Here is a 25,303-nt window from a genome sequence, read left to right as displayed (position 1 = left end):
GAAAGAGAAGCCGTTAACTGCTTTGCGTAGCTGGGATGCAGCCAGGATTTTCTTTCTCTAAGCAGTGCTAGATGCTCAGGACTGTCATAACCCACTGACATATGGCCAAGATGGGATGAGGATGCCCAGATGTAGAGCATTGCCAGTGACGGCAAGAAGAAATACTATTAGTTGAGAATGTTTTTTTCTTTTTTCTTTTTTATATATATATATATATATATATATCATTAAGGTATGGAACTGCAACAAGAAAAAAAAAAACAGGATTAATAACAGAAATATTCACATTCCTGTTCGAAAGCTCAATTAGAGCTGCTCCAGCTATGTTGTCAGCTTTCGGCTCAGGCTCTTTGCAACCACACCACACCCAAATGATGTGTCCTGTAAAAGCCTTCCAAGGAAAGCAGCACGCGCAATTCAGCCAGCTGTTTACATAAAGCCATGCATGCAAAGATGCACATCTGATGGCGGCTGCGAAGACAAGAACATCTCCAGGTCTCCTGCCAGCTCCTTTGGGCAGGGACGGTGTCGAGCGCGCTCACTGCGCAGTTTCACAGCAGTGCGCGGGCGCGTTGGTGTTGTCCGAGCTCCACAGCTGCTCGCTGACCGTCCCCGAGCGGCTCACTTCCCACAGCGCCAATTTGAGCACTTCAGAGACAGTTGTCTTGACTTGGGCCTGGAACTTCTTGCTAATCAGAACATAGAGGATTGGGTTAAGGCAACTGTTGATGAAAGCAAGGCCAGTGGAGAGGGGGATGCCATCCTGCAATAAGCCATGCAAGTTTTCATTATGGTGAGCTGAGAGCTCCACGATGCTGAATATGTGATACGGTGTCCAGCAAACAAAGAAAGCCACGACTACCGCAATGATGGTCCAGAAAAGCCTGCTGGAAGTCAGGACAGTTCTCCTCTTCACCTTGACAATCAGCAGCGAGTAGCAGATGACCATGGTGACAAGGGGAAAGAGGTAACCAAATGCAAGTCTCACCCAGATGAGAATGTGGTGTCTCAACAGAATGAGGTCTCTGTCGTGCACGTGAAAGTTGTTGTAACAAAGGGTGATGTTGTTGAGAATTGTAGTTGTATCTCTAAAGTATAAGGCAGGGCCACCAATAATTGCAGCTGAGATCCAAATGATCCCGCTAAGAATGAGGGTGTTCCTTACAGTCCGATACTTGTAGGAAAAGACTGGATGGACTAGGCGGATGTAGCGGTCAAGGCTGATGAATGTCAGGAAGAAAACGCTGGCAAACATATTAAGTAGTGCAATGAATGAGTTCATTTTGCAGAGCCACTTCCCAAAAGGCCAGTGGAAGCCCATTGCCACGTAGGTAATGTAAAGAGGCAAGAAGAGAACAAAGATGAAATCTGCGATGGCCAGATTGAGGAACCAGAGCGTAGAGACAGATTTATCCCACTTAAAGCCCATAAACCAGATGACGATGGCATTACCTGGCACTCCCAGCAGAAATGCCACGCTGTAAAAGGAAAGGGAAATCATATGGGCAATGCTGAGGGAGGACTGCGGTGATTCATCTTCCTCAGACAGGTCATAGATATAAGAGTAATTCTCAAAGTCTTCAAATTCCATGATGCACAATTGCTTTCTGGGGAGGGAAAGAAACAGAACTGTCAAAGCAGGACTGTTTTACTGCACTGCAAATAGTAACCTCTAATTCTTTTGAGCTTTTCATCATAAAATAAATACATTGATTAGGTTTCACATGTCTATCACTTTTTAGCTGTCAGTTATTAGTACAAAGCTTATAAAGTATTTTAGGTTGCAAATATTTCAAGTAATACTAAGATCAAGAGAAACAACACTTGAAATCATCAAGAACTGTTTTCCATGCATTTATTTCTTAGCCGAGGGCACTGAGCACAATATTATTGATAAATATCTGTGAGATTCCCCATCTGCAAGGTTTTACTGAAGTATTGACTGTATTCTTTTCTCCTTAACTTTGGGATTTTACTGCTCTGCTCCTGTTTGAAGCAACTTTCATGGAACATACCTGTAACAAATCAAAGCAGAACTGAGCATTTGGGCAAAAAGTGCTTGTTTTGGGGTAGACACTCAGCACTTAAGTTTTAAAAATACCTTCCTCATAGGTGCTCTGTGGGCTAGAGACCCATTTCAAGAAATTAGGAAATTAGGTCTTAAATACTGAGACTGCAAACAAAGAAACCGGACAAATGTAAGCCTCATCAACAAGAAAAACTGCCCACGAATATGGGCTGGCCTGCCAGAAAATGACATAATGAATAAAATGCCACATGTTACTGTCTGGAAATAGTAGATCTGATTTCTAAAAGAAATTTACATTCTTTACAAATTAATGCAGAAAAATTAATATTGTAGGGTTTGAAGTTTCTTTTTATGAGGCAGAATTCACAACTGTAACAAAAAGAACAATGAAAACTCAGTACTATAAATTGTTAATATTTTCTCTTCTGCCACAGAAAAACAAAGCATCTGAAACAGCAGAGCCTAAGAAAGTTTATTACACACCAATATGTTAAAAAGTATAAATCAAAATGCTTGATTTATAAGTTAACCTGTCTAGACTCTGAATTCTGTCAAAGCTGAATCACTACCAATTCTCTTCAAATTTTAATGAGAAAAGATGATGAATTAAAGCACGGAACATGGATCTTCCAGCTAAGATAATATTCGAACACAGGAAATGTTAGTTCTGCTACAAATTTCACAGCATAAAATATAGACTATTTTAAGAACTGCATTAGTTCCTGAGGGAGTAAGGTACTTTGATTATATTATCATCTTTTTTGACATTAATTTGCTAGTGAATTTATTTCTCATTTGATAAGGAAATAACGTATAGAATCATAAACTTGCCCTGCATCTTTTGGAACTGCCTTTTTTTTTTTTTTTTTAAGTTTTTGCAGTAGTGAATAATTAGTTTGGTCTGTCAAAAGGTAAGCACATGCATACATTCATCCATCTAATAGAGACTTAAATTCAAGTTTATGTATAAATCCTACTGGATTCAGGGGGCTCAGGTTCATGCTGAAATATTTTGCTGAGCCACAATTGTAAGAACTAATTTTTAATAATGCAGAGATGAATTTTAAATTGAGATCCTGTATTTCATGCAATAATACAAATATTTTTCCTCTTTATGTTGACCACAGAAGCTCATTTAACTTTGGATAGAGGCTGAACCTGAAAAATATAATTCCAAGAATAGGGGTAGAAAAAGCATGGGAGCTGCTTCTTGCTCTTCCTTTAAGCTATAAGTAGTCAAAAGTAGTTGCCACACCACAAAAGGAGGAAATTCTGCTGCAGCAAGGGATGCCAAGGAGGAAACATACGGAGTGTATTTTAGGGGAAGGGCAAACAACTGTGGTATTATCCCACTAGTGATCTGAGAAAAAGGTAACGTGAAAGAAAATAAAGCCTCCCAGGAGAGCAACACAGACTGTAAAAGCTATAGCTGGAAATATCTTGCTGATTCAGTCACCGGAGATGCCTGACCAGCTTTTCTTTTTCTTTTTTTTTTTTTTCCTTTTTTTAAATAAAAAAAGGCACTGTCTCAGTTTTCTTCTATTGGAAAAGCTTCTTGAACTTACAACACAATTTTTCACACAGGAATTCTCTCCTAAAACTAAAAAGGAAGGGTGTGGGAGGGAGAGGAGAGGGGAAGCAGAAATGTAAGCCAAATGAAAAAGCCAGAAAGAAAGAAAAACAGAAAAACAGATAGCAAATAAAGGCTAGGCAAGAAAAAAAAAAGCACTTAGAAATTCTGCATTCTTGCTGTGGCTCAGCTAAAACTACAGCCGTGCACAGATGCACAAGGGTTTGACAAGAGCACCTAGATGGGGAGAGCAAATGTTCTGTTGAGCTTTATCACCATTTTATAGCTCTAACTTGCCGCCCTGGCAGGCTGTGACTATGAGCACAGTACGTCCAGACCAGAGCTCGCCGTGTGTGAGCCTGTCCATACATTTCTGAGAGCCTGCTCCATCACAGGGCTGAAACTCAGCATGTGCTTTTGGAGCCTTTCTCTGCATTCCTGTAATTCCATTAATTTTTGCCAACTAAAGGACTATGGGAGTGGGGTCTCAGGAGGAGGACGTCTGCAGAACCACAGCTGCAAAAAATGTGCTTATGGATGTAACTTTATTCCAAAGAGCAGTTTACTTATTTTGGAAAGTTTTGTCACAAGGGAAGTTACGCATGTGCACACATATTGGCAGGATCAGATTTCTTATCTGTAAATGAATAGAAAAGGTTAAAATAAAAAGTTGCGTAATTCTATCTCTTGATTTAAAAATATATTTTAAAAGCCAACACAGTCTGTTCTGTCAGGAGGCTGTGATAACATTTGCCCTTTCTAATTTACATCAGTCTGAAGGAATGTTATTTGGTTAGCTGTCCTAATCAAATGATACTTACTGGGCTGCATTAGATAATTACATGCCCCGTGGGGGTATATTCTGCACCAAATACCAGTACCACCCATCTGAGTCATTTTTTTTTCAAACATAACATCTGCTCAGAAATGGTATAAACAAGGAGCCATACCACTAATATGTTCAATAACACTACATTTGGACATCAAGGTTAGTAATTGGATTTGTACATGTTTTTGCCTGTACATAGAATTAGGGCATCAAACTGGATTTAAGACATTAATATATAAATGCCCTTTTTTCATACTCATGCTGATTAATATCTTAACTCCCATTGTTAATAAAGTTTGCTTTTAATTTTCTCAAGAGTTAGCACAATACAACAATATTTGGAATCACACATTTTTTCACCGTATGTGTAATCTCCAAACCTGCTTTTTCCCCCGAATAATAATAATGGTAGTAGCAAGCATGTGATAACTACCCAACCATATTCATTTTAATATTGAGAATTTCAATGATGATGTACAGCAGAAGGGAAACATAGCTAAATAAATATCAAATATGTACCAAATGCCATGTTCTCTAAAACGCCTCCATGGAGAGAGCACACCTCTACATGCATTGCATTTTGAGGAATTATTTTTCCAAGCCCAAGCGTATGTTTCTCCCTTGCCTCTCATTTCTAGTCCTGTAATGCAATAATTCTTTAGCAGTGGATAAAAAATCAAAAGCAGGAGGAAGACTGCTTACCACTGCATCCAGCACACACTAGACTCTGTGAGTAGCACTTGTTAAAATTGCCAATTACATCTGCAAAGCCCAGGAGCACCCCAGCTGACACCCACCTTTGAGGTGCTTCTATAACAGGATTCACAGCCCTGATCAAGATAAGGGACAAGGGATGCTGATTTTTACTGTCAAATATTATTCAGCAAGGACATTTATTTGTGTTTTTGAAATACACAGTCTCTAATACATTAATTTTGTTATTTATTAATAAATTTTTGAGAGGAAAAGCTGTCTTACAGTTCAAATCCAGGTCTTAAATTCTAATTTTCCAAGTTCTGTCACTGATTCCCTCTATGTGATTTTTAACAAATGGCCAATTTCCAGGCTTGGAATTCTCTTCTATGAACCTGTCTGCAAACATCAACTCAGTAGAGAAAACAGGCCTTTGGCCAGCAGTTTCCCCTCGGTTTTGAGGCCTCCTGCTAGAACCGGTAAGGGAGGCTTAGCACAGTGCACTGCCTCAGTCTAGCTGGTCTAGCGCTGCAAAAAAAAGGAGCCAGAGGGAGGAAAATATTTGTCAGTAAACAGGAAAGTGTGGTTAGAAGCCTTGCAGCAGGCACTGGGGCACCTACAGGTTACAGAACAGTGTTGTATCCCATTTGGATGAACACACCCAAGTTTACTATTCAAATAAAAAGACAGGATGAAGCCTAAACAGTCCGTATAAAGTGTATGCTGAGCACTTGTTCTCTGACTGGTGTCTCTTCCTGTTTGCTGAGGTCACAAGTACCTTGAAAAACTGACCTTCCTTAATTTAGTTGCTTAATTATGAATACAGTTGCTTGATTTTTAGCAAGCAAGTTTCAGAATGTTTAACCAGAAGGTTTCATTTCCTGCCTCCATCTGTGAAGTAGAAATTAATTACTGAATGACTTCATAGGAATATTACCCGCGGACACTCAGTTCCAGTACTAGACAAGCCTAAGGAAACACAGATTATTATATATATTTCTAGAACTGAAGGGCGTAGAACTGCTGGGAAGAGATTTTACAGTGCACCATATGCAGGGCCATTCTGAGATCCAGCAGGGAATTCCAGGATCAGGTATCAACTCAGATTCACATTTTTCGTAGCTCTCTGCTGCAAGTGGCTGGAGTTGCATTACTTTGCCACATTATAGTGGCACCCATACAGACAAGCCAGACAAATGACTGGATGCACTTGAACAGAGCAGCTTTTGTCACTCTAGAGACGGCCTCGCGCAGCAGCGGCGCTTCGGGCGCTCTCTCCCTTGGTGCCGCAGGCATCCTGTTCGACCAGGGGAAGTCGTTTGACCTCTCCATGCCTCAGTTCTGAGGTCAGTGGAACAGCTTTGGAAGGAAATACATTGGGTTTTTAGTCTAAAATAGAAGACAAACAAAGCGGTCGCAATTTCCGTTCACTTTGCATGATGCAAAGTCTTCCTCAGAATCAAAGTTCTCTCAACACTGTGCAAATTAGCATTCAGTTTAATTACACAGGCCACTTACGCAATTTATTTGGGCTGCAGCCAGTGCGGCTTCTCCCATTTGGCCCTCATCACTTCAACAATTAATGGAGTGGACCAAAGACAGAGCTTATTCATTGTCTCTTGGTTAAAAACGCGAATATTTGAGTGGCAATCCCTAAATCTTTGTTCGAGGTAGTGAACAGCGCTCAGAGCCTCTGCTTGACCAGTCAAGGAATCACACCGGGCTCCTGAGTTCACAGGAAAATCATGGTTTGCAGAGCTGGCTGTCTCAATAGCTAACTACATAAAAAAGGATATATTTCACATCTCCTTCTAAGGTCTTTAAAAATAATTCTGGGCTTTATACATTCTACATGTATGATCTATAGCTACGTCTCAAGGAAAGCTGACTTGATCCACTTCAAATTTTCCATTTGTCTGAGTCAGATATTAGAAAACAACTGGCTTTTCAAAAGGTCATGCTGTGCTTCAGCAAGTTTGGCTACTGAATTCATTTGAAAGCCCTCAAAGAAATGTTCATGGGACTTCTGAGGTGCTAAATTTTGAATTTATCTGCCTTCAAAGCCACAAACATGAAATTCACCCAATAGCTTATCTGTGAAGTTCAAAACACAAATAGCTGAACAAGTTTGAAGGTTTATACATAGATCTGGGATGTATTTTTAGAAAGATATCGGTAAAGATCCTAAAACTCACAGGGAATACTGATGAGATTACAAACTACCACAAATTCCTATTTATATATTTAAAAAAAAAAAGATTAAAAAAATATATAATTTTAAGCCTAAAGCTGGCCTAAAGCTCCTAGGAAGCCAGCATGGGTACACACAACGGCAGAATTAGGCCTTGTTTGCAGGTTCCCCTCCCTTCTTCTTACTCTTTCTCACCCCTTGACTATTGTTTTAATGAACATCAGATACATGGTAACAAAACTACATCATACGCTGTCCTGAACTAAACAGCTAGAATGGGTCATACGGTAGATACGATACGTGACTGGAAACCTTTTCAAGCCATGATGTAGAAATATTTGTTCTATCAGACAAGATTGCAAATAACCATCACTGTCCCTGATGCCTCTCAGTGACGGAGTGTTAAAAACGTATATGCAGTCAGCAGGCAAACACTCCCTAAGACTTATGCCAAAAGCAATATTCTCTGAGCAAGACCAAACACAACCTTCTTAGTCATAACATATGGCTCCATTTGTGGCATTGAATTCACTTGAGCAGATAATCACCTCATAACACTCTGCCCAGAAAAACTGAGCATTACAGCAAGGCTATCAAACCCTTCTAGGGCAAACTCGGTCAATATTTGTAAAAGAATGGTTTCAGACCAATACTTTTGCTGTCACAGAAACGTCAAGCAACACACAGAAATTTCAACTTTACGCTTAAATAATGCCACTGTAATAGGAAAAATATCTACAGGAGGTCTGGCTGGAATAGAGCAAACGATCCAAACACTGGCTGCAAATGAGCACACATCGTTTCCACCATGAGGGAGCTCATTAATGCCTGCAGCCAGCAAGTGTGTGCCACAGGAGTGTACATCTCAAGCACCAAGAGCTCTGTCCTCAGAGAAGACGCAGAAATTCCGATGCCCGGAGTGGAGATCTCCTGGTAACACTTGCTAAGGCTGGCTCCCGCTCTCATTCCCTTCCTTAATAAAGCTAAAAGTGCAAATAGATCTTTACTATTTCTTTTGTATGCATGGGGTTGCTGTAACAACTGCAAGTCTGTTATGTCACCGCAAATGGCAATACAGTGCCCAGCAGAGTTAAGAAAAGAACAAGAGATATCTCAAAATGGGCCTGTTCTGGAAAAAGGGGGGAAAAAAAAGTTTAAATTGTGCTCTTATATCATACGTGTCAGTACTGTCTGTTTGCACAGGCAATCCTAATGCCCTCCTCATGCTCTGAGCATTTGGCTTATGGACAAGGAGGCTGAGGTGACCTACAGGAAGACTGAGACTGAACCAAGTGCTAAACCTGTAACATCCGTCTGGTGCCTTAACTACAGCTCGGCCCTCCTTTCTTCAACGTAACACTGGCCCTGCTCACAAGGGAGTCTTGGCCCTCCAAAGTGGAGATCCTGCCTGGCTCTTCCCTCACCGTGCCCGAGGTGCCAGCAGCTCCCCACACAGCCCTTGCAGACTCGGCTTGTTTTCTTTGTGTTCTGAGGAGAAACTGAACCTGGGTCTGCAGCATTAATCTGGTACTGCAGATACAGGACCTATCTCAGAGCCATTGAGACTCCTTGATGACTGAGCCCAGCATGACACTGGGTACCACACTGGCCATCTCTTCAGCACAGAGGACATGCACAGTGCTGACATTTGTTCCAGGTTAAGTTTCACATTTTCTATTCTATTCCTATTCACATTTCCTATATTCTAAATTTGTAAGTTTCACATATTTCTATTCAATGCCACCAGTCTTTGGCTAACAGCTAAGGCAATAACTGCATACCTACAGCAAAGCAGATGCCTGTTTTTTTTTTTTTTTTTTTTTTTTTTTTTTTTTTTTTTTTTCATCACAGTGACAGAATTGATAAGTTTTTGTATTTCTAATTAAACATAGCTTTTTACATTTTTATTTAAAATTATATGGAATTTTTACTTCACAAGTGTTTCACATCCACTTGTGATGGAACGAAGTTTGAATAGAGTTCATACAATTATTATACTTCCCTAAACATGTTTTTCTAATTATTATATTCCTTCAGCAAACACATACTTCAATCAAAACTACCTCTTAACAGGGAGGAGTAAAGTTAGAACTTTATACAGAGTTAGTTATACAGAGGTTTCTTTCAGACTAGCAACTGTTGTCTCAGCAGATTGATTAACGCCAATTGAACATATGTTAGACATCAGTGATTCTGAAATTACTGCAGGGTGACAACAAGTCATTATAAAAAAAATCAAAACAACCCCCTCAACAAGCTATGGAATCCCTATCAAATTTCAGACAAGAAAAAACAGTTTACAATCTGTTATACTTACAGTCCTCTCAGCAAGAAGAGTTGAGAGCTGACCCCTGGGAAAATTAGTAGCACAGCTCATCCTTCAAATATGCCTTCTTATATCCTGTTTTACTTTACATATTCATTTCCCAGTCACAGAATGGGTATGTTTAGATACATACGGCCCTCTGAATTTGAATTCTCTTTTTATAGGTGGACTCCACAGCTTATTAAATCTACTTCAGCAGTTACTTGTAGCATGACTGCAATATTGCTGTCCGGTTTATCAGAACATCCAGTTCTGAAACAGTGCTAATAGATAAGCCAAGAATTTCAGCTGATAATGTACTTCATTTTGTCCTCACAGTTAATATACTAGGATCATGGTGTCCAGTAAATTCAGCGTTATTTACTTCTGTAAGAGCATGCTTTTAATATTCCTACTCATACTGTGATTCTTTTATTTACTAAGATCGGCATCAAATAATCACTGCTTGTATTTCTGGAACCTGAAAACTTCAGACTATTAAAATAATTTTGGAAGGGTTGGATATTTATTCATCTCCTTAGCGTAGCATTGGTAACACTCCCTAACACTGATGAGAATAGATGGCGCCTGTGATTGCAGCATTAAACTAGGGGGCTGGAAATACTGGCTCTACAAGCTTCCCAAACTGCCTTTGCAAATCCCTTACATTTCATACTAAATTTGACTCCAGCAGATAAGGAACGCTTCCCGCAGGTAAGAGTTCAGGATACCCACGACGTATTACTCATTTCTCTTGTACAGACAACGGTTCTTCACATTTCTGAAACACCTCAGTGGAAAGATGTGACGCTGAGCCTCTTGAAAGAGGATCACCAGAAGGGGGGAACGGGATAGTGGAATGCAGTATTACATCAATGCTACAGTGCCTAGTGTTTGCTAATCACTATTTTCCTCTCCCTTTCATCTAACAAGCTTCAAAAGAGAACAAAACTTGCTGTGCCAGGCTCACACTTGCTGAAAGAGGCAAGTATTTTATGTTAGGAAAACACCCAAAGCCCTAGCCTTTGAGATCAAAGCCTCTTTGCTGGTAGGCACAATATAAGCACGTAATGAGAGACAATTCCTGCTTTGTATATAATTAAAATAGAAATAACAGACACACGGAGAGTAGGGAAAGGAACAGAATTATCTTGTCTAAAGCCAAACAGCAGACTCAAAGGTGGAGCTAGACAGAACTCAGACCTTGAGAAAAAAAATTAAGTGGCAAATATCTTCTGTGGACAGAGTATAAAATTATTGTTTCTTTATATTGATGCCTTGCAATTCTTGAAATACATCTTCTGAGAAGTATCATAAAGGGCTATAAGAGAGGTGTGTTTCTTTTTGTCTCCAGAGCCACAAGGACTGCTTGGACTGTAAAGTACTATAAAGGACTGTAAAGTAGCAGTGGGTGTTGGAGAGTTGATCTGTGTTTGCATGGTGGCATCTTCCCTTCTGAAACCTAAAGTCTCTTGGTTACTGTCCCCTCCAGTCAGAGCAGTCCCCTTATGCGGCAATCTGGCAGGAGAGTTGCTCCCACTTAGTTTCTTGTGAAGCAAGCAGCATAGCCCTGGCGCTGTTGCAAAACCACTAGCCTGAGAATGAAGGAACCTAAATCAAAACTTTATCAGAAAAGAGTGAGTGAAAATTAGCTAAACATCCAGCCACTCAGTGACAGAGACATAGCTGAACTGTTGGCACATTCCGTCAGACACAATGAATAAACAAACTAACACCAGGAGCACTCAGCAGACTGCAGTCCTCTGCAAAATCAGTTTCTGGCTTGGAATGGCAGCTACTTAAAAAATAATATCTAAGAGCAGATGAAAAACTTCAAGTGGCTTGTTAAAAATATAAGCAGAGGAAATTCATTAAGGCAACTGGCTTTACTAGTACACAAAATTGTGATTTCACCTCTTGAAGCAGGCTAGCTATCAGAAAGAAACACAACCTGAACAGTATTTCAGAAGTTACTGGTGAGGTTTTCAGCAAAGGAGAACTTCTTAGAACAAAAAGGGAGAATTTAGAATGTATAAAACATATAAATTGCAATATTGTCATCAATAGTTTATCTCTGCTCCCATGAGTTCACTGAAAATCCGTGGACAGAAAAGAACAATGAATCTTTGAGATACAAAACTGGCTTGATTAAAAACCCCTCTCTGCACTTACGGAATCCAAATCATACATTTGTTCTCCAGTGCTGAATGCTCTTTGCCGTGCCAGAATCAAAGTGATTCTGAATACAACTCTAAGATCACTCACAATGCATATATAAAAGACTCGTGATTAAAGTAAACTTGGTTTACTTTATCTTCCAAATCTTGGAACATAACTTCTATCCCATCCCATCCGCCTTGAAAAAGTAGCCGAGAATTTTTTAAAGTCAGGAAGAAGTTGCAGTGATATTAACGGAATGGAAATGCAGTTATCAGAATGTTTGGATTTCCTAACTCAATGCAGGCAAAACAAGAATATGGAGCTAGTGAAAATAAGTTGTCATAAGCAAGTTAATCCAGTTTCTACAAACCAGATTTGGCTGATTCCTTCACACTGATACAATCTCATTCTTTCTCTCTGCTTCCTCCTCAGCTATGAATTAATGATCATTTCAAATCATTCAATAATACAATTTAATCAAAAAACGAGTCAGCTCTAATTTTAGTGACTCCACATCTTACTGCAAATCTCCAAGGACATTTGTGGCTTATTTTTTTTGCTTTGCAGTAGTTTGTATTTAGAAAGGCAACAAGTGACAGCAATGTGGTTATCTCTGAGTCTGAATAAGGCAGAATTCCATACTGTTTCACTGTATGATGATATAAAAGAGTTCACATCTTCTTGTCCCTTCCTAGGTAACATTCTTGTTCATAACTGCTAGACCACATTCTTTATCTTACTTTGTGATGATTAGGGTATGCACACACAGCTTCCAGTTCAACTCGTAACGGCACTCTTTACTTCTGCAAAAGCATATCTTTTTCAGATTTTGTCAATCTTTAACTTGAAATTTGAGTGATTTCCAATTTCTATTCTAGAATCTATTTAGATCAGGACCAACACAATGGAATATGGGACAGCTGTAGAAAAAAATATATGTAAGCAATTCAAACAAACTAAAACCAACGTATAAGGTTACAGAGAGAGAGTGCCAGATTCTTATTTAAGCCACGGCCATTTAGCATTCTCTGGCAGGTACAGGAATTCTTGAACTAGAAATGCATTAGGAAGTTATTAAAAATTAAATTCACACCTACTTTCATATCCTTTCATGTTGCCAGTCTGGTTCAAAATAATCTTTGAAATAATGAATATCAGGTTCTTTCTTTTAAGAATCCCTTTTAGTCATCATGCACTACACCACACTACAGGATTTACCTGCAAGGTCTGTTTTTGTATCTGCAGAAACACATCAATTATAGAGAAAAAGGAAGAGAGAGATGGAGAGACAGAAAAATAATTAAAACATAACAGAGACAGAGAAATGGACCTACCTCGTTTAACTTTTTGAAAGGAAGTGTACTGTAAATCAGGACGTGAGTGCTGTAGTGGAGGAAAGAGTGAAGTGATCTGCAAAGTTCAGAGCGACTTCAGTGTGATTCCAGCTGCTTCACTTGGCTACTGCCTTCCTTCTAATAAAGCTGCAGAATGATATAACGCAGTGTTTGTTTTCAGCTGTGAGGAAGTTGTTTCCAACTTCCCTTGGTTTGCTAGATCCAGTTTTGAAATATTGCCTTTTTTATAATCCCAGTATTTCACCAAAAATAAATGTTAGACATCTGAATGAATCATTCTGGTCAGTGTCCAAGCAAGCAGCAGATGTGGTAGCTGATGAATGGAAATGGACATTACATTTGCAGCCTGTTTTTTTCTCATGCAGAAAAAAAAGGTTGAACAGTACTTCTTTGTCGGTGTGAACCTTGGTTTACAGAAAATAATGTTCAATGAGCAGAAAGATGCTTAAAAAGTCACACTGAGAGTATCATTTTGTAGCTGTACAATGTGTTACATTATACTTTTATTTTGTATTTAGGTCTAGTAGATTTATCGCTTTTCAAATCTAGGAGACAGCTGAGCCACTCTGAACACTAGCTATTAGTCCCTCTGTCAGTCAGGCAATGCCAGAGATTTGAGCTGTCTTTTAGGAGCATTAACCTGATCCCTGCTTCTGTCGAGAGCCTGCTAATTGCAGCCAGGTCTTGTCACTTCCCTGATCCTTAGTTTCTCAGTCCATAAAGTGGAATATTATTCCTCTAATATCTACACACCACAGTTTCACCTCATTGTGGCAGTACTGTGCTCATTTGGAAAAAAAAACGAGAAACTGCCACCCTACTCTTACCAAAAACAACCGACTTTTGGGATGGAAGCAGCCAGGTAACAACCAGTGGTACTCCTCTGTTAATGTAAAGCACACAACACCTTCAACACTGTTGGAATCAAATCTATATTTTTTTGATATCAATGCTACCATTCTCAATGGGAAAAAAAAATAAAAACAAAAGAAGCAAGTGCTCAGTGAGAAATGACAATGCTCATACTTCAGCATCTGGTTAGCAAGACTATTAGGTTTTAGGCACTTCTGCTATGCTTCAGAAATCACAGACTCTCTTACCAAGAGAAAATAACTCCTTCTTGCAAAACCGCTTTTCTTCTCCCAGTACAGTTTAAAAAATTGATAACCTGCACAAGAAAGTAAAAAGCTAGGAATGAAAAAGGGTACAGATTATGCTACAGTGAGTCACAAAGCCCTTACACAGAAGGAAAGGGGTGGTTAGGTATGAATGCAGAGAATTCATGAAATAGGAGGCAATGATTTTGTCTCTGAGAAATGAAGGAATGTCCTGAATCACTGCCCACTGCACAGCTTTTACCTATGGAAAGAATAATCCAGGGCAAATCTTGAAATTCTTACTAGATTGGTTGCTTTTGACCCACAGCAGTGAATTAGCAAGGGATTTGCCTGTGGAAAGAAAACAGAAAGACTCAAAGATCTCATGATGTGACACCTCACTTACATATTCCTTGCTACTTAAAGATTTCCTCTTCTCTACAGTTAAAAGATAGGTGAACCTCTGCTGAGAAAAAAGCTCCTTTAAAAGCACTTAAATATTGGGATAGAATAAATATAGGCCTGTTGCAGAGCAAATCTGTCAAGTATTTTGCTTGTAGTGGCACGAGTCTGTGTCTCCAGGTACTTTGCCAAATCCAGTTATTGTTGGACAGTTAATTCTAGGCCTTGTTAAGTACTATTTCAGTAGGACAAAAGAGGAAATTATGGGGTAAAATAACCTCCACACACCATGTGCTCTAAAAGGAAAACCTCAGCAAGTATATGCCATTTGCTTTTCCCGTCAGCACAGGGTGCAATCTGGAGTGCGCAGTGTGTCCTGGCAGTTCTGAGGCCATGAGGAATTGTCCTTAAGGGCCTGTTTCCTTCACCATAAACTGCAGCAGACGTGTGACGGCTCTAAAAAGTACTAAGATTATAGCTCAACTTCATCTAGAAGCAAGGGAGTATTAAAACCTCACACAGCATTTTTTTCTTGCCCTTCCTGCCACCGTGCCAAATATGAAATCACAACAGGATTCAGGAGACATTTTGTGGAGAAAAAAAAAATTCCATGAAAACGGATTTTTTTTTTCCTCACAGAAAAGTACGTTTAATGATTTTGTCGTTGTTGTTCATTTTATGTTCAGAACTAAACACAGCACTAGGTGTCCCTGCTTGAGCAGGGAGTTTGGACTGGATCTTTGGAGGTCCCTTCCAACCTCAGCCATTCTGTGATTCTCTGATTCTCTGATTTTATTCCTCTGTGGTTTTGATGAACTGTACTGGGAGTCTTAAACCTCCGAAGAAGGAAAGTATGGGCCCTAAAACCTTCCTTGCTTTGTTTTTGTATATGGTCAGACATAGTAAAAACTGGAATGGTGAGTTCCAGATTACAGAGCTTTTCAATATTTGCTCTCATGCAATCCATTAACCATCACTACCATTTTACCAGTGTCATCTTTTCAGGCAATTTTGTAAAAGTTACATGATTGGAACAAACCTATTGGGGAAAAAAAAAATTTATAGTTTTCTTGTCCCTCTTCTTTTTTTTTTTTTTTTTTTTTTTGGTTGGAAGTTGTGCTTTATTTTGTCATGGTGCTCTGTTTTCTCAGTGGGGTTAATGAGGTTTTGGGGTTTCTACTCTGTGTCAGGATAAGTGTGACACTATGCCAAAGTTATTTTGAAGTGGGACATGCAGTCACGAGCACAGAGTGCATGTAGAACTTGCAGAGAGGAGAAACACTGATTTATACCTGTGGGAAAAAAAGAATGGAGAGGATTTTCATGCAAATTATAGGTTCTGGTTTGTTCAGCAGACTTTGGAAACAAAGATATTGAGGAGAAACTTTGATAAAGAGATACTTTAGAGCATGAACTAATGTATAAATCACAGGACAAATAACAAAAATAAAGTAATTTTGTTTTACTAGGATTACAAACAACTGCCTGATAATTCTGATAATTATTTCTATTTCCCTTTGCTGGGACCACTGAATGGTATCAAGTTGCCTGTTAGTATGCATAGATACTTAGATAATCCCAGCATTAAAGAACACCTCAGGCTAAATTCAATAGATATCAATGCAATTATCATGAATCTACCATATATATGTAGACTAAGTCAATAAAAAAAGATATTTAGCATTTCTCAGAGTTTAAGCCAATAAACAGAAGAAATGAGTTATGAAATCACTTACTCGTTTTGAGGATTCAGCTGTTTACAGTTCTGTTTTTTAAAATCTTCACTGTTCCGTTTTCATCGCTGTTTGAATTAGCACCTCATCGATTAATATCCCCGCAGGAAAGACAGAGTTTAGCTACCCAGCAATCAGGAAAAGAGTAATTTCCTCCCTTCCTGTGAAACTAATGGCTACTTCACGCCTATCCTTTCATCCTTTCAGTAAAGCTGTAATGTTTGCTTGTGGCTTAACTGCCCGCTATATGCACTATGCAACTATGTCATAGTCAGCAACTATGACTGACAACATTCTCCAGAGAGAAGTTTAACCCAAACCATATGATGAAGGGAGGCTTTGCCCTTTTAGCCAGGTCCACATCCTCATTCTACTCAGATATTAGAAAACGGACAATTTTTCCACTTAGTAAATTAAAGAAATGCAGTTCTTTACAAGGCAAGATCCCTCATCTAACTATTACTTTTGTTAGGTGAACACACACAGGCACATAAATGAAAATCTACATGTATGTGGGAATGTGTCTATCAATATGTTTATGTATACACATACAAGTTTGAGCAGCAATTTTCAAGGCAGCATTTCATGTAATTTCTACATGAAACAAAATGAAAAGAGTGATACAATCCATGAAATCATGACGCAAAAAATTCAACTGATATATTGCATGAGAAAGAATTATACCTGGAAAACATCATTGTTAGAAATAGCATGTTTCCCACAGCTTGTGCTTTCATACTTGTGATTTTTCTCCTTTTTTTCAATAAATAAGTAGTTATGGTTTTACTATGTAAATTGCAGACCACAACTATTCAAATTCTGTATTCATATAACTTTGAGTTATATGTTAAATGAGCTTTTGAGTTATCATCTGAGTAGCAAGTATAATCTCAACATATTATTTTGTTAACTCAAAAGCAAGGAATTTTTGAAACATGCCTTAACAATGAACTGTCTGATATGTCATTGAGTGCTAAAGATTAGCTATTATTAATCAGTGACTATAACTACACAAACTCACAAGACCTGGCAACATTTTCTTTTTTTTATTTTAGCCAAAGATCTGTCTTTTCCAAAACAAAAGAAACAAACAAACAAAGAAAAAAAACAGCAAAAAACACCTTAGGGTAAACTTATCATTTTTATGTTTGTATGAATTATCAGGAACTACTACATACACTTCCGTAAGTTCTCTAAAGGCTTGAAGAGACAAGTCTAAGTTTACCATTATGTAGGTAGTTACCATTATGTGGCAACATGGACTGAGTCAGATGTCTGAGTCTGCCCAAAGCCTTTCCAAACTAGGTTCTCACAAACCCAAAGAAGAGAGATGAACCCGAGCCACAAGTCTTTTAGCCGCCTACCATTTTATTTGCCTCTGTTCACCTGGGATCCAAGTCAGCAGCACAGTTACCTACACTTGTTCTTTCAAAGAGATGAAATCTTATTTTCCTCTCAAAATTAACTGCCAAAATGCAGCAGTCTTTTTCTTTTTTTGTTTTTTCTCCTTCAGTGTAACATCTGTGGTTAAAATCCAGAGTCTGACTGGGCTTATATGATGAGGTCACATACAAGAGACAGGGCTCAGTGAGCCCCAGGGGGTTGGACACTAAGATTAATGTTCTGTGTTCATCTATTCACAGATAAGTTATTACAAGTTTGTTATGACAGAAGCAGTGCAGAAAACAGATTCCCAGGTAGGAGAAGATAAGTTCTGACTGCAGTAGTCCACAGTTGTCACTGCTCTATTACCCTATACAGAGACAATTAACCTATTGTGCTGCCTATGACAGAGCTGTGTCAAAGCACTAACAAACGGTGAACAGGGCACTGAAGAGGAGTTCTAAGGATCTGCAAAAGCTGCTATTTGGTACAAAATTAAGGATAGCTCCCTAAAAATGCATGAATAGGCAGATGATTGAGCAAGGTTGCTGCTTTGCACTATTCAAAATCCAAACTATGAGAAACATCTCTGCGCATGTGGAATCATGCAGCCGGATGGTACGTTTTATAATAGTGACCAGCCACTCACACTGCTCAGGGTTTATGAGATGTGAAGGCTCTAAACTGGACTGTAGCTCCTTGCATATATATGAAGAATAGTTCTTGCCCACCAGTACAAATCAAATCCAAGTTAAGCTCAATCAGCTATGGATGCTCTGAAAAAGCTGTGGTTGGTGGTTTCAGCACATATTCATTTGTATTTTTAAAGCTGCTTTTTATAGTCAGCAACATTTGTCAGTCTGTTTTTCTGCTTGCTGCATGTAAACAAATTTTGTGAAAGGTTCCAGGCAACCTGGACTACACGGAAATTTATGTTATTTACCATAGAAGTAAATGTGAGACAAGGAGCAGCAGTGCAAGTTTCTGCCCAGTGCTCTGTATTTGCCCCTTTTCCTCTGATCACTCTTATGGAAGTGAGCATAGCTCTGCTTCAAAAGTTTACCCAGCTCTTGGTCCCTCTAATGAGATAGGGGCTGATTCATCCCAATAAATGTTACTTGTGATTAAGGTCAAACAAATTACTAGCTCTGAAAAACAACTTTTCTAATCAAGAGCTCAGTCCTCTCTCTGAAGTCAACATTAACTTTTCCAATGACTTCAGTAAAAGCAAAATTTCCTCTGTCCCTAGTAAACTGTCTAAAGGAAGAAAACACAGGAAATCAGTCTAAACACTCAATTATTCAGCTAAAACCCTAACACTTATGTTTCTGTTCTAGTTTTATTCCTTAGCTCATATCAAGTAACACAGAAGTTAATTTAACTCCTTTTTGCTTTTGTTTTAGAAAATAGGCTTCAATCAATCAAATTTAGCACTTAACAGGAATGTGGAAGCAGGATTTACATGGGCATAAAGACTAGAAATGAAACATTTTCTGTAAAGGCTGTTTAAGTAGCTGTTTGTCTTGGGGACATATTACCAAGCTTCTACCGACATGAGAAATATATTCCAGTCTTTGAAGATGATATTACTGAAATTGCTTGAGGAAGAGAAAATAATCTATAAAATGCTTAGAGTTCTAGAGCTTAGATAACTGAACTTCAAGTATAAAAGAAGCTAATACTGACTGGCTACAAGAAAGAGTTGGGCACAAAATGGCTCAGATGTATCTGCCTGAGTATTATGCTGCAAGACAATTTCTATTCTATGTGTCATTCTTATCCAAGTTTCCGGAAAAAAAAAAAAGCCCAAACAGCAGCATTTTTCTCACTTTCATTAATATGCATGCTCACTATTGCTTTACATTACATACAATTCTATGATTCTACATGACTTAAGTCCAGCAGCCATTTAACACTTTGTGGGGGAAAAATGAAAGATCATATCTCCTTCATTCTACATGAGCTGGATGCAAAATGCATATAAGGTCCCCACTTACGGTCAATCAGACCTTGAAAATAACTTGATTTACCTTTCAAGGTCAATCAGACCTTGAAAAACCATTTACAAGGTCAATCAGACCTTGAAAATACTGTGGATCGGACCAAACAATAAAAAAAAAAAAAAAAAAAGAAAAAAAAAGAAAAAAAGAAAAAGAAAAACCCGCATTTTTTTAGGTCTCAGAATACTGAAATTCTGAAAACACAGACCATCCTAAGAAGTGGAAGAGATTTATGGTTTTATTGATGTACCAGAAACCAAAGACACTAACCATCCAATCCAAAGAAATCTCACAGTTCTAGAAATGGTATGTGAAATGCTGAAGAAATACAAATGGCTTTAAGTTTTTTTTTTTTTTCCTTCTCCTTTCCCTCCACTTGTATGCTCAAATTTGTCCCATGAAAAAGTCTCTATATTTTCAAACTCTGTTAGAAAGAGGTTTCTTACAAAGATTCATGTTTTGGCTTATCACATTTTTAGCCTAAATTCTTTTCCTTGCAGAAAAACACTGCTTGTCTATTCCAATCTGTTTCCTGATTTTTTTTTTTTTTTTTTTTCTGAATGGGATAAAGAAATCTTTCTTTAAGTTATTTCCAAGGTAAAGCAAGGTAAAGTGCCTCTTGGTCTCAAATGTAAGAAAATAGTTATGTGGTTTATTGTAAGAACATAAAAAAAATCTAGTATGATCTAGAACAGCCAATGTGGAAGAAAAGTTGGCTTACTTAGCTGCCTTGGGAATAAATCTTGACCCCACCTTAAACTGACAACAGAACATCCACTGAGTCAATATAACACGTTATATATATTTGGAACTCCCTGACTCTTGCAAACTGCAAAAAAGGAAGTTGAAAAAGTATGTTATATTCGGGGTCATGTTATATTCATCTATAACCTTTTAAAAGGGGAGCAGTTTCATTGAAGATGATAGACATTTAATTCAGAATTTTCCAAGGGGTCAAGGAAGATACTCAACTTTAGGGAGCTTGAAGATTGCAAAATTCTTGAAACACATAATTAATAACTTCCTAAGCAGCTCTGAGAAAATAACCTTTCTGTACCAAAAATACATGATTTCCTGTCTGAACAGTGGGAATTAATATTTACTTTTGAGAAAATGCCTTGGCATTCCAACTATGATAGACAGAGAGGTGGAAGAGAATAATAATCATCTGCTGTTCTTATTAAAAATGTTTCAAGATTGGTTGAATTGTTTCAAGAATGGTTGAAAACATACCTATTGAAACATTTTGCCACACAGGTGAAAACATTTCCATTCTAAATCTGCTCAGTTTCTGTTACCTGACTCTGGTTAATGCTCATACTCATCGGTCTATCCATCTCCTTTGTAGCTGAATGCTGTCATGTTTTAGAGTTCTCTTCAGCATGAGGAAATGGAGCCCCTTTTAAGCTACCTAATTTCCACTGCATTTTACAACACATACATATCACAATTATGTGCTTCTTTCTGTTAGTAATCTGGCAATAAAAGGTTGCATTTGAAGGTTTTGCAGGTTCTACAGACTTAATCTAACTATATCAGATGACTAGTCAGGTAATCAATTAGGCTATTTTAAATTCTGTATTATTTTTGAAAATAAATAAGCAAAAACAGCATACAGCAGAGAAATTTTCAGGGGCTATTATTTTTGAAACCAAAATTATCTTAGCGCATAAGATGAAAGTCAAAGAATATCCTCCATTTATGTCCAGTCACCTATGGGCAACCTTTCCTACTACCTGACCTAGTCTTTTTATTTGGGCCAGCTCTGTAAGAACACTGGCACAGTTTCGTCAAAAAGATAAAGATCATTAGCAGAAACTAGTAGTAACAGTAAACTAGATAGCATTACATCATTAAATATATGTTCTGTGAAAGCAGAATGCGCTTTCAGGATGAAAATGGGAATTAGATTTCATGTTCCCTTTAACTGAGAAGCATTTTCCTTCGCTCCACAAGAGGGCTGTCTGTACAGCACTCAAGAGCACAGTATTTTCCTATATTCTCCTAGGTACAATATGGATAGCTTTGCTTAAGTAATAACAAAATTTCATGCAGTGCTAGAGTCACTGCAAATTACAGCAGTGTTACCGTATGGATTTGAAATTTAATAAAAAACTTTAGCAACCCACTATCATATATTCTCTAAAGTACGTGTATATGGGAATATATTATTCAGAACAATTTTAACACCAAAAACAATTTATAAAAAATATAATTTAATAACATCAGCCCATGAAAGCCAGAGCAGGATCTTTCTTTGTGGTCACAAAAAAAGCACTTAAGGAACATTTCTTTCTAACAAGATATGCAACAAGACTCAAACTGGTTAAGTTCCTCGGAAAAACAGTTAAAGATGTTTCCAATTTTTACTGAGTGAAAGTAAGATACATTTCAAACATACTTTTAGAATCCTTACAATTTCCAAAGACTTTTAACATTTTCCTTGTTCACTATTCAATCATGTTTAAATTACAACACTACTTCTAATTTTTTTGGTTGTCTAAATGATTTTTCTTTCAATTTTAAAATGATAACTTCTTTAAGGAATTAACTTAAGGTAGGGGAGGTAAGAGAAAAGAAAGAAAAAGAAGCGCAGAAACAACAACCTTTAGGTATTTAGGTAGGCAGTATGAGGATTCATCTAGCATCCAATTATCCTATTATATTAGGTATGTTTTTTATTGTTAATTTAGTTAAAACCCTTATTCAAAATTTTTATAATGCCTTGATTACAACACAAAAAGATGGAAACCCAGTTTTATACAATGAGAAAACAACCAAAATTCCCACAAGCTTGCCTTCCTGTAAGACAAACATTCTTTTTCATTAAAGATTTGTTGCTCTTTCCAATTCGTGTTTTGTTCCCATATGATACAGAAGTAAATAGATGATCATCCTTTTTAAAAAAAAACACACTTTTTTTTTTTCTTAAAAGATTAATAAATTATACTTGCCTTTGACACAGATGAGGAATTTTCTTCTTTATTTACACCTGGAAAACCCTTATCATTAAATATAACTGAGCTGATTATAAAGGCAGAAAAGAAACACTGTTCAAGATCAGACCACAGCTCCACTTATTCTGGCATCTGATATTCAAAAATGGCCAGTAAAAGAATCTGCAGAGGCAGATACCACAATCCCTGTAAGGGATATTTAACACTTTCTAGTAATTAGAAGTTTTAATGTCATACCATGTACTAAAGAACACCCATTTTGCTGTGAGGTTAGAAAGAATCTCCCTTCCCGAGCTAGACTCTAAGAATTGACATGCTCTAAAACCTACGTGTACACTTGGACTGTCTTGAAATTTCCTGTGCCTTTTAGAATCCAGTTTAGGTTTAGTAACTCACCTTTGCCAACGTTTGGCAGAGGCACTCTCAGCTTGGCTCAAATCCCAGCCTTCAATTGCTCTCAGGCATTCACAATAAGCTCAGATCCTCTGAAGCATTTTACTGTAACAAAAACAAAAGGTCAAGTTAAACTTTTAGATTAGAATATATGAAGAACGTGTACAATGCACCAAAAATTTAGGCCAATTTATTGACAGCTAGTTTTACCAATTGGCATTTTCATTGTTACATTTTGTCTTTGGAATCTGAAATCAACCCTTGGAAGATACCAGAGACTTCTTTTAGCGAAGGTACATAGTGTTCTCCTTTGTCAAAGGTTGCTTTTCCTAACACTTTTCATAGGTGCAATCTTAATCTATATTTGGCTAACAGGAGTGGAAAAGCATAGTAAATCAAAGCAAAACCAGAAGGCAAAGTGGTGGCAAGCATATGGAAGAGTTTGTGGGAATAGTCTAAATTAGGGAAGATATTAGGCAAGATAAAAAGGTTGGAGACTCGAACTGGGAGACATGAGAATTTTTAAGAGGAAAGGAAATTTTTTAGTCCCACTCCCATACTCATGCATGCGTGCTGAGTAGGTCTGCTGCCTACTTGGTTAAAAAACAAGAAATACCTGTAAACACGAGCTTAAAATCTGCTATTCTTGTCTGACAGTCCGTAATATAGAACTTTCCATTCTTCCATTTGCAAATTTTTGAGAATCGTGCCAAGGATAGCTCACGTAACACTGGAAGACTGACGCTAAAGCCTTCTCTTGCCAAGAAGCTCTTTGAACCCTTCTGGAAGAGAAACACCGGTATCAAGCTACACTGAGCACACAGAAACCTCACTGAGTTTACTTTGCTTCAGCATATTGCAGAGGGCTAGCACGGCCACAGTAACCTGCTAAGCCTGTTATAAATCCATCGTAAAAATAAACTATTTTAGCCAGAGATAACATATTTCACATTGCATTAGCCATAAATGGAGTGCACACATTTAAGAATGCAGCTCAGCTGATTCACAATGATCTGGGCTTCCATTTGAGCTTTCATTTAACTTAAACCTTTTCAATGTTGCCTGTGCAGAAACTTACGACTGCTTCTTACAAATCTATGCTCTTACACGAGGACTTCCATTCAGAATGAAGCTTTATCTATTGTTAAGTTAGAAGACTCCTTCCAGGCTACCAAACCGAGTAATTCCTCCAGATACACTTGTATTGCGATCTTATGTCTACCAATTGTCCTTTCACAAGAAGTAAATACGTATATAATTATTAGTAGATACAGTGTCAGCCCTAAAAGGCAGAAACATTCTGCTATATATAGTTAGAAGTCAAATTTCCTTTTCCCTTTTCTTTCTTTTCTCCCTTCCAGTTCCAGTTTTGCCAAACTCTGGTCTAAGAGACAACAAAATACCACCGGGTAACTTTAGCTCCGCACGGATGACTTATGTTTTTTAACATTTTAGAGGGCGAGCTCAGACCTGCGCCTCTGCGGAGCCCTGATAGGCACGAGAGGGATGGCGGCCGCCGCCCCACCGCAGCCCGGGGCGGCGCCGGGAGGCCGCGCAGGCCCCGCCGCTCCTCCCACAGAGCGGCCGCCGGTCCCGCCCGCCATCACCGCCTCCTCCTCCTCCTCCTTCCCCGCCTCCTCCTCCGCCCCTCGGGCCGCGTTGCGGCGACCCGGAGCAGGAAGCGCCGGATGGCACCGGCTGACCCCGGCGCGGCACGGAAGAGCTCCCGGGCAAAGCGATGGAGGTGAGCGAGTCGGCGCCGGGAAAGGCGGCGGGAGCAGCCACAGCCGCGGGCGGGCAGGCAGGGACGGGGGTGGTGGAGCGCGCGGCCGTTACGAGGTGCGGCCGTTACGGCCGTTGGCGCGCGCACGCGCACACCTGCGCGCGGGCAGGGCAGGGCAGGGCAGGGCAGGGGCGGGGCGGCGCCCCCGCTGAGGCGCCGGGAAACGCGGCCCGTGCTCCCTGAAAACACGCGTGAAAACGGTCCTGTTTTTGCTGAAGGGAATGAGCCGTTCCTTCCCTCCTCTCTCACCCCGCTTTTCTCATTTCCACGCAGCGCGGACTTTGTGTGCTGAAGTATTTTTAGGTGTGTTTGTGAGGTGTTTTTAGAAAAGTGGGTTTGATTTTGTTCATCTTCTTTGCCCTTTTTATTTAAAATTTATTGCTTGCAGTAGGCGAGTGGTGCCTTCTGCAGAGTTACTTTAGT

At 38.8% G+C, this 25,303-nt stretch overlaps 1 protein-coding gene across 5 annotated transcripts; it reads right to left on the bottom strand.

Annotated features, from left to right (window-relative positions):
* Positions 1–320: 320 nt before the first annotated feature.
* GPR1 (G protein-coupled receptor 1) lies at positions 321–24,431 on the bottom strand. 5 transcript variants are annotated; one of them, XM_026049875.1, is made up of 4 exons: positions 24,189–24,431; positions 23,714–23,879; positions 23,101–23,202; positions 321–1,607 (listed from the first exon to the last, which is right to left on the bottom strand). In XM_026049875.1, exon 4 carries the CDS (start codon positions 1,589–1,591, stop codon positions 539–541), a length of 1,053 nt encoding a protein of 350 aa, XP_025905660.1. In that variant the 5' UTR covers positions 1,592–1,607; positions 23,101–23,202; positions 23,714–23,879; positions 24,189–24,431; the 3' UTR covers positions 321–538. The 5 variants fall into 5 exon arrangements, with proteins under 5 accessions (XP_025905660.1, XP_025905668.1, XP_025905682.1 ...); XM_026049883.1 differs by having other exon boundaries at positions 24,205–24,431; XM_026049897.1 differs by lacking the exons at positions 23,714–23,879; positions 24,189–24,431 and adding an exon at positions 14,233–14,300 and having other exon boundaries at positions 23,101–23,115.
* Between the last annotated feature and the right edge of the window lie 872 nt (positions 24,432–25,303).

The sequence above is a fragment of the Nothoprocta perdicaria genome, unplaced genomic scaffold (genome assembly GCF_003342845.1).
Source record: "Nothoprocta perdicaria isolate Ctin4 unplaced genomic scaffold, notPer1 scaffold_11, whole genome shotgun sequence".
Lineage (NCBI taxonomy): Eukaryota > Metazoa > Chordata > Aves > Tinamiformes > Tinamidae > Nothoprocta > Nothoprocta perdicaria.
This window is presented reverse-complemented; position numbering and strand designations above follow the sequence as displayed.